Below are 11014 nucleotides of genomic sequence, written 5' to 3' on the forward strand. Positions count from 1 at the left end.
TTGGTTTTAAACCATCTAGAGAGCTTTAATCGTCTACGCTAGCGAGACGTGATTTTTAAATATGTGTTTATTACAAGCGAAATAACAGTTTAAAAGAATGATTTAAAACTTATAAAAAATGTAAATATATGACTAAAACGTAGTTAAACAAACTACAAAAAAGAATCACAACGTTAGATATAATATTCGCTTTAAAAAAATTTCATGAAAATTGCTAAATTTCGCAATTTCCACAGAGGAATGACCCCTTAAAAAGAGTCAATACTAGACTAACCGTTTTACTATATTTATGAAAATATTTTTTTGTAGAAGTAATTATTAATCTTCAACTATAATATTATTAGAGTGTCAGAAAGAATTGTGACATATTGTCTCTATTGATTTATTGTGTATCACCGATATAATAAAAAGCCTCATTCTGGATTCCGGTTTATTTTATTCGTCTATGATAATGTGATACAATTGATAGCCTTTGATAAGCCATTTCTTTGCTTGCTGCGCCTTTGGAAACCATTAATCGGACGTCCTCGACTTTTCCTATGAATTACGAGGAAAAAGTTACTCGTTTCCACGAGATGGAACATCTGCCGTGATCTTTGAGGAGAATACAACGGCGTCTGTCTCACGGACGATCGCGGTGCAGAAATGCGGGAATACGATAACTGCCTCGTGGCTGGATCGGTGACAGCGGAGACGGTTGGCTGACAGAATCAATGTTGAAATTGTAATCGAAGGTAAAGAACTGTGGCGGAGTGTTGTCGGAGCAGAGATGCCGTTAACGGTAACCCATGACAACCCGTGCAGCGTCCCAGCATCGATCCAAGTTTTATCGAAGCGTCCCAGCCCCGCCCTGCCGTCACTGGACCGGCCGAAATTTGACTTTATCGCGGGAATTGACGACCACCGATTCCTCTTTGTGGATTCGAGTACTGGATCGATTCGCCACACCGATTAACAAAGGACAATATCAACAACAATTTTACTATTTCAAATTTGATGGGGTAAAACCATTGTGTATACATAGCATTTAAAAGTCTAAAAAAACAATACTTGCAACAAGTTCGCTTTGAGTGGCGATATAAAAAATATTTCAAGATTAACTTGATTTTTTTTTACCAAAACGCTATAAACATTAATTGATAGTTTAGTAACAATTATTCAGACAAATTTAAAAACATAAAGTGAAGGTCATTCAAAGTGGTAAAATATTGAAAATTGATGAGATTAATTGAAATGTGATGCTGCATTGTCTGTCTGACCATTACTCGCAGATTCTACTAGTTTTAATAACTCTCGAATAATGTAGACTTCTTTGTGGTATTTAGAGCATAAATTAATATTTTATTTTAAGAATTTTAATTGAAAATGTAGTCAATATACGATAGTTTTTACAAAAATATGTATAGGTAATAATTATTAGAATCTTACAATAGGAAGCAGAAAGAAACATATACTTATTATTATTGTGAGTTATAATATTAATTCTGTAAGTACATTGATCATATTGATAACATAGTTTGTATTATACATAATGTGAAAAAATTAATATGTATATTTCTTCTTAATTCTGTTCAGTTTTATCTTACAATTAATTCCTTATTAGGAAAGTTTTTAGTGTTTTTCATTTGCAGTCATTAAATATAAAATATATATACTATTGTATTATTGGAAATTATAAGTATAATGTTTAATCTCGATAATTAAATTACTAAAGAATATTTATAGAACGTACAAAAATAAAATATACAGGAATAAATTTTTGTTACATATTTAAAACCTAATTAAACTAACCTGTTTAATAGTTGTAATTAATAAATTACTATGAATTCCATATTTCTTAGTGTTTTTCGAAATTAATGTTTAAATATAATTATTATCTTTTCTTTCCATGTGTTGGTGTTTGGAAAATATATTAATATTATTCTTAAACGATTCTAACTAATTAGAAGCAGATGATACCATCATAAATGTTTAGAAATACCAACCTAGAAAAACATAATAATAACGAAGTTAAACGTGATTGCTCCATCAAACTGTAGCAGCAGAATTTTGTTTCACCTCTACCAAATTAATTTAATCAATTTCAATTAAAATTACAAAACGAGGATGGGAAAGTTTAGTCCTTGAATTCTTTGTTACACATCTCTAAACATTGTATTATTATTTTATGGCGACTGACCTATTCCAATACTTAGATAAGAATATATGTTCTGTTTTCAAAGACGCCATATAAGTATTATCTACTAGCAATATAAAGCCTGCCTTTGAGGGGTAAGACCACTGTAAAAACCAGAAATAAAGCGTTCTTCTTCGTTTTTTTTTGAATGGATGGAAAAGTAAGAGGATAATAATATTCAAGAATGTTATTAACCATGTCGTTAAGAGTTAAAAAAAAATTTATTAAAAAATAGTGCTAAATGACGATGCTGGAGCCATTCTCGCGAAGCGTGTTGAATTTGAGGCGCTCTGCTGCACGCAGTGTAACTGACGCATATTTGTATCTAGGGAAAACCAAAAAATTTTCTCTTAATCTAGATGAGTATAGCTAGAGCATTTCAAGTAAAATTTCAATTTTGTACAAAAAATGGGGCAATCATTTGTCAATAAAGATAATTATTTACTTTAGTGATTCCTCACCGATTTCGATGACCTTGAAATGTGTTGTCAAGGTCACTGTTATGAATACTTTTTCTTTATACATGTTACCGCCGCTCGCCCTTTGTTTTCGAGATATTTGCAAAAATAATTTTATGTCTGAATTAGCCTCTGGTTGAGTTGGAGATAAAATATTATACTTTATTCTTTACTATTATTACTATTATATGACTGTAAATACTGAACAGATTCGTGAAATACCGTATCTGTAACTGCTTACATATCAACTTGGTACAAACCAATATTCAAATACCAGTATACAAATAATGTATACTGTGTCAAGCTAATATCGGATAATATTAATAAAGAAAATTGAAATAGAAAATGAATGCGTGGCCGGCCGTCTTACGGCGGCCGGTATAAAATAATCTAACCCAGACCTAATTCATTATATTAGTTACTAGGTAGAATAGTTAGGTTTGGGTTAGGTCTGGGTTAGATGTTCTTATACCGGCCGCCGTCAGGCGGCCGGCTACTCAAATCGAATTTTTAAGCACACCCGTTATACGCATCCATTGCCGGCCGCCTCGATGTATCTATAGAAACAATAAACAATCGGCGATTCAACGCTTACACACACGCTGCCACAGGCACGTACGTATAGACGGAATTCATTGTAGTGGAAAAAATCTTTGAAACTAAGGCCGAGCGGCGGTAACATGTATATAGAAAAAATGTTCATATCAGTGACCTTGACAACATATTGCAAGGTCATCGAAATCGGTGAGGAATCACTAAAGTAAATAATTACCACATCGTCAACTTCAACCACATTTTCACGACTTTCCCATCACATTTGCTATAAACAATTGTGCACAATTTGAAGTGCAGAACCTGTAAAATAATGCCTTATAATTATTTTAGGTGCCTGGCGGGGTATAAATTTGGCACTTTTTTAACATCCCCTTCCAACACGCCTCACGAGAATGGCTCCCGCGTCGTCATTTTGCACTATTTTTGAATAAATATATTTTTTTAAACATTTAACGACATGGTTAATAACATTCTTGAATATTATTATTCTTTTACTTTTTCAAACATCCAAAAAAAATCGCAAAAGAACGCTTTATTTCTGGTTTTTAGAGGGGTCTTACCCCTTAATCAATGTATTAACATTTTGTATGTTAACTGACAAATTAATACCTACAACATTATCGAAATTTTTATATTCTTGATACTATTGAAACGTACAGGATGTGAATGTACATTTGCAACTAATAATACATATAGAAACAGTAAATCGACTACCTCAAAAACAGTTCGTTGTTGAGTTCTCCATATTGATCTTTAAAGGAAGCCTATCAACTGATGCCAGCTGATATTTAAGAAATCGATAGTCAAAACGATAATGTTAAAAATCGTCGATTTTTCGCCTTGGTCGGAAACGAAAAATTCTTTATAGCATGTACATACGCATTCTTACGAGCAAAAAGTATAATATTTATTTTATTCGAATATTAAGGGTAACGTGTGAAAAATGCATTTAAAAAGATGATTATACTGTGGTTGCAATTAGTTCCGTATTTAAGATTGTTCCTTAGTTTTCAAATTTTCACAATCTAAAATATACATCTATCACAAAATGTGAAGGAGCAAGAATTATCTAACATGTCATTATAAGTGTTTCACAGTGTTGAAGTTGAAGTGATACTGGATTTCTTCTCTATCTTAAATAAACGTGATCTTTATATGTATAGTATGTCTTGTGTTGGTGATATCGAAATATGTTTGAGGCAAAAATAGAATGGTTTTGAGACGTGCATGATTTGCTGTAATTTTTTCTTTCGTAAGTAAACACATACAAACGACATACATATAAAGGCTATAGATGTTTTTTTTAAATGAAATCATATATTTCTTAATACATACATCATTCAATGTAATTAGTCCTTTCCTGTGAAAAATTATTGAGCCACTTATGGCGAAACATAATTAGTTTAGAAGATATTTTAACGTAAATATTGAAGCTTTTAAATTATTAAATTGAAACATTTCTTTAAAGTAATGGCTTTTTGTTATAAATAATACAGTACTTCTTTGTCGAGAATGAGAAGTTGAATCGATTAATGCATTAAAAATACTGAATGTCATATGGAGGAGAATATTATTTTAGAATAATAATATTTTAATGATATAGTAGAAATATTTACATTTAACACTGGATTAATGGACACTGATTGCACATATTTTTATTGAAACGCTTCATGTTGACGATTACATTAAAATACGATTTCTATTTTAATTAAAATATACATTTGTGTAATTTCATTGACCGAGTTCAACATAAATTTCAAACAAATAATATTCACGCGTTCTGTAGCTTTAATATGGAATCTGACACCCGTTAAATTGATGGCTCCCGTAAATCTAGTATTAAATAACTTTTAAACTAAAAGGTTTTCGTCATAAATGATAATACTTTTCTACAAGAAATGACAAGCTGCATTGAATAGTGGATTGCAAAATCTATGACTTTATTTACAAAAATATTGCTGACCTGTATATGTCCTCTACGCGTACGTTTAAACACAAACTAATTGCATTAAATTATGTTTCTCTCGAAGACATTTAATTCTTGTATGAAACATTTTTCAGTATCGTTAACAGTTTTGAAGATATTTTAATGAACAGAGTTCGTGAGACACACTGTATGTATACATGTGGAACTTACCAATTAGAATAAACTCTTGGTTATTATAAAAATCATTTAAATGAAAATGCCGATATTAAATTAAAAATTGCGAAAACATCCTGGAAAATTGGCTATTACAAAAGTTTATTATGGCAAACACAATTTGCTTTCGTCATTCAAATAGTCTAAAATATTTCGTTTAGACACATTATTAGATAAAAGCAAAAATGGAAGCAACATTGTTGACATGTGTGCGGTTGCAAAATAGATAAAAGAGGTGTAGGATATTGTTCGTACATAACAACAATCCTATGATATTTTAGTTTTGATATGATATTGAGCTCCTTAGAGATAATTTCCTCAAAAATGAGAATGAAATATAATAACAAAGGAAATATACAACAATCGCGAATGTTTTATTATATATTTATACAAGTTTATTATTTTTTTGTTATTGTTCACTAAGTGAAATAAGTGGACTTATATGCGCTTAAATCAATAAGGTAATTAGTATTAAAAATTTAAAAAAAATTCTTAAAGGAAGATAAATATGAAACAAATTGTAACCACGGTAAAATCGGCTGTTTAAGTGTAGTTTTCATAACTTTCCCATCATATTCGAATAAAATAAATAAAAATGTAAATTTTTGTACTATTTTTTCTTAACACAAACTATTTTTTTTCGTAACTGACCTAAGGGAGTCTGTATAACTTCGAATTATGGATCACCGTCTTTGTTTTCTAAACCTTTACTAGAAAGTATATAAAAAGTACATTGATCTACTAAAAAAAGTCCCTATAATTGAATGAAACTGGATTCTATAATGTAGCGGTAAAAAATTCGAAAAAAGTGGTAATGAGGATGAATTTTGAAAACAAGTTTTTTTCGAAAATTTTTCGTCGTCACATTATACAAAATAGAAAATCTTAAAAAATTGAATTGAATTTGGTTTATATATTTCATGTCATTTCGAAAATATCCGCGATAATCCGAAAACTCATGTACTCAATTTACCAATAAAGGTAAGATCCGAAAGTATACGCAACTTTTAGCGAATAATTGAATAAAATTTATTTATTTAAAAAATATATTTCAGAGTAGAATAACAGAGAATTAATATATCGAATGAGGCGTTTAAGACAAGTATCCTAGATAACTTGTTTATTTTTACAAACTTGGGCATTATTCAATACATTTGTCAAATTTGTCAAATTTATTTATGATTGAATAATGTCAAGTTTGTAAAAATAAACAAGTTATCTAGGATACTTGTCTTAAACGTCTCATTCGATATATTAATAAGTAAAATTAATAAAATGAGAGCTTTGTAGAGGGTTATCTCAACCCCTAAACATAATAATTCGATTTTACTTTAAGTATTTCTCATACTTTTGCATATTAAATGCATTCTGTAGTTTTTTGAGAATTAAAATTTCCTATAAATGTATAAACATCCGCAGTCTATTAATAAGGGAGGAACTGTTATCCCATTTGCGTAGTATATACTAATTTTCGTTATCTATAAAAGAAGATTCCGTTTCGATCTGTTTGTCGAAACTTGATTGATATTGTTCTTTAGTCGCGGTTGATAAAACGTTGGCAAAAACGGCTAGTCCACTCGGGATCGAAGAACGGCGCAACTTTTCATTCAGTGTTCGTTCCTAGCTGAGAATTTTGACGACGGCAAAGTACACGCCCACGAGCTTGCTCCCTATTGTCCCGAATATTCTTTTCTGTATCGTCCGCGACGAGAGAGTAAGCGGCGTCAAAAATATTTCCCGGAGCGCTCCACCCTCTTTTACATTGTCGTCTCTCTTTTGTCCCTTTGTCGTGTCCCGATCAACGTTTTCGGACCGTTTTCGTTCGTTATCACGCCATTCCTGAGAACTTCGTTCTCACGTACGCGTACGATGTTATCTCGGTAACAGGTATTCGATCGATTTCTACTTTATCGACGTTAATTCCTCCATTTCGTGCGTAATCAATCCACGTTTCAGCACTAACGTCAGCTTCCCTTCATGGATTTGATACCGTTTAAATCCAAGCACACGTTTTACTCTTGTTTCGACGTTCGCAGCGAACGTAGTCATCGTCTCGAATCCCAGGGCTTCGCGATGCTTCGCTATTTCGCGTTCGTCGTGAACAATTTTCGAGATGGTGGCTACGTTCGCTGCGAAATGGATTCTCGATACGCCCAGTCCGTGCAACGACTATCAGAAATGCGACGAGTAAGCAGGTATGCGAAAGTGATCGAACATCGTTGGCAAAACCTGAGTGTCTCTAACGGTGTCCGTAAAACGGTTCGTCGGACGCACCGAGTAAGTTTAAGTTTTGCTCACGACATCGACGCTATCGCAAAGTGGTCGAATGATCGGACTATCGATAGGCGGGAAAAATCGTAACCCTACTCACCTCCGTAGTTCGGCCTTACTCTTTTATCGTAACTGACGGAGAACGAGTCCAATATTGCGGAGATGTTGACGTCACCCAGCATACTGCCTCCGCCGGTTCTGCAATATAAAAGGATAACGATTTTGTGAAACTTCCCTCTAGCAGAAGAGTTCAGGAGGTATTAGAGTAAAGGTACGAGCCACGTATGTACAATGACGCGCACGAGTTTCCGGAATGTTACCGTTTTACCGTTACTCTGGCGGTGGAAAGATGAATTTTAGATAATACTGGGTTAAAGCATCATAAGAACAAACAGAATACGCTCGGAACATATTCTTTTCATTTTCATGGATAGTTGCAAATTTTTACAGTTGCAGACTAAATTAGGTGGGCAGATAGGGGAAATAGGTATGAATTAAATTTAATCAAAGTAGTATAACTATTATGCACTCAAGTTTCATACATTATACAGGGTGATCGGCCACCCCTGGGAAAAATTTTAATGGGAGATTCTAGAGGTTAAAATAAGACGAAAATTGAGAATACCAATTTATTGATTGAGGCTTCGTTAAAAAGTTATTAAAATACACATGAAATGTCGAAGAAACATTTCTGGTCACACAGTATATTTTCGGTAAAAAATTTTTTTCTCTTAAGTACGTACGATTTGGGGAATATGTGTATTCACTAAAAATGATTGTACTTGACCCCCTCAACCAAAAATAATTTTTTCAGAACGATTTGAAATTTTTTAATCTTGTCGAAAAATTTATCCACCTACCCGAATTTTTTTTCGAAAGCACGTAGGATTTCGAAGGTATGTCTGTTGACCAAAAATAATTTTAATTGATCCTCGCACCCGAAAATAATTTTTCCAGAATGAATTGAAATTTTTCAATTTTCATGGTAACAGTTATGATCAGTAATGAATTATTTATTTTATTAGTTATTTTCAGTAATGAATTTTTTTTTTCGAAAATGCGTAAGATTTTGGAGGTGTGTCTCTTTACCAAAAATGATTATAATTGACCCCTATAATCGAAAATAATTTTTTCAGAACGATTTAAAATTTATTTTTCGTCGAAAAATTTAGGCATCTCCCTGTCGATTTTTCTTAAATATTAATTTTTCGGTTTTAATAAATTTGTTTGACGCTGTACGGAAATGTAATTTAATACTTTTTTGTAGGTAGCTCTACTTACAAACTAAATTTCAATGAAATCCATTGACTATTGTAGGAGTTATGATCGTTTGGAAGTTGGACCATTTTTATGGGGGTTTTCTCATTTTACGGGGTTAAGGAACTACTTTTTGAACATTGTTAGAATTTCTACATATTCGTCACTAAAATATAATACATGAGATTATTACGAAATACGATAGATTATTTAGTGAATAATGGAAATTAATATTTACATTTGTGTTTACATAAAGTACACTTAACGAAAACGTTGGTTGATTGTCAAGCGGCAAAAATATGTGGACACTTGTGCAAGATGTTATTACAACGCGAAAAATGTAAACAAGTGCGATGTAAATGAACTATTTGGTTGATGCGTAAGCTTTGCATAAAATAGATTATTTGCATGGAAACAGCAGAATGTCAGTAAGAAAAGAATTTTCAAATCAAAGTCTGTCCGAAGTGTCGAAATAAATTAAGTTACTGTACAGTAGCAAAAAAGTACAATTTTACTAAAAATGCGGTCGACAAGGTTTATAAAAAATATTTACAATATAGTACTGTTGAAAATTTATGTTGTATCACCGCGAGAGAAGAACGTTAAATTACTTGTAATTGCCAACAAAAACCTAGAATCTTAGCGCGAAATATTGTTGAAATGTTAAAATTAAGTGTATAATTAGTTAGAATCATTTATGGATAATATTAATTCAATTTCCAAACACCAACACATGGAAAGAAAAGATAATATTTATATTTAAACATTTACTTCGAAAAACACTAAGAAATATGGAATTCATAGTAATTTATTAATTACAACTATTAAACAAGTTAGTTTAATTAGGTTTTAAATATGTAACAAAAATTTGTTCCTGTATATTTTATTTTTGTACGTTCTATAAATATTCTTTAGTAATTTAATTATCAAGATTAAACATTATACTTATAATTTCCAATAATACAATAGTATATATATTTTATATTTGATAACTGCAAATGAAAAACACTAAAAACTTTCCTAATAAGGAATTAATTGTTAGATAAAACTGAACCGAATTAAGAAGAAATATACATATTAATTTTTTTCACATTATGTGTAATACAAACTACGTTATCAATATGATCAATGTACCTACAAAATTAACATTATAATAATAAGTTTATGTTTCTTTCTGCTTCCTATTGTAAGATTATAATAATTATTGCCTATATATATGTTTGTAAAAACTATTGTATATTATCTACATTTTCAATTAAAATTCTTAAAATAAGATATTAATTTATGCTCTAAATACCATAAAGAGGTCTACATTATTCCAGAGTTACCAAGAACTAGTAGAAACTGCGAGTAATGGTCAGACAAACAATACATTATCACATTTCAATTAATCTCATCAATTTTCAATATTTTATCACTTTGAATGACCTTCACTTTATGTTTTTGAATTCGTCTGAATAAGTGTTACCAAACTATCAATAAATATTTATAGCGTTTTGGTAAAAAAATCAAATTAACCTTGAGATATTTTTTGCATCGCCACTCACAGAAAAAATATTTACTCGTCGAACCTAATAAGTTTTGCATGTATTGTTTTTTCTATACTTTTAAATGCTATGTATATACAGTCCCGGATAAAATGATAATAAATATGTGCTATTTTAAATATCCCAGAAGTAATCTAAGTTTACATAAATCGTTCGATCCTCCTCTTCAACTTATTATGTTACTATTAACATCGAAAACAAACAAAAATTTCGAAGCCAAAATGATTACACATTCAAACTTCGATTTGTAATTATTGAGTAATTCGAGATTATAAAATAAGTAAGACGAAAATTACAAAAATCATTGAATTGAAGTCTAAGTTTTACTATTCAAAAATTTCACGTATAATCAAAAGAAGTTGTAAAGTAATTCATAATTTTCGAAAAGGTTTGCAACCGTATGATGGAGGAGAAACGCTGTTCTAGACCATCACTTTGATTTGAATGTGCAAAACAGACTATTATATTTATATTGCCTCGAACTCATTTTTAACTTCAAGGGAAATTGCTCACGAAGTAGATGTTATAGCAAATGTTCGGAGTATACAACGTGTTTTATAATCACGTAAAAACATTCAGCTATTCAAAATGGGTCGGAAACGTTCATTAA

At 31.1% G+C, this 11014-nt stretch overlaps 1 protein-coding gene across 2 annotated transcripts in view; it reads right to left on the reverse strand.

The window, feature by feature from the left end:
* The window catches only part of LOC122404017 (gamma-aminobutyric acid receptor subunit beta-like), a 71378-nt gene extending 63586 nt beyond the window's left edge, over window positions 1-7792 (reverse strand). The window contains exon 1 of one of the 2 annotated variants that reach the window (XM_043407866.1): window positions 7701-7792. In XM_043407866.1, coding sequence (XP_043263801.1) covers window positions 7701-7782 — 82 coding nt within the window. In that variant the 5' untranslated portion in view covers window positions 7783-7792. The remainder of the gene's footprint in view (window positions 1-7700) is intronic. The other variant, XM_043407867.1, reaches the window with a different exon arrangement.
* Window positions 7793-11014: the final 3222 nt, after the last annotated feature.

The sequence above is a fragment of the Colletes gigas genome, unplaced genomic scaffold (assembly GCF_013123115.1).
Source record: "Colletes gigas isolate AHSC1104 unplaced genomic scaffold, ASM1312311v1 Colletes_gigas_Sc00092, whole genome shotgun sequence".
Lineage (NCBI taxonomy): Eukaryota > Metazoa > Arthropoda > Insecta > Hymenoptera > Colletidae > Colletes > Colletes gigas.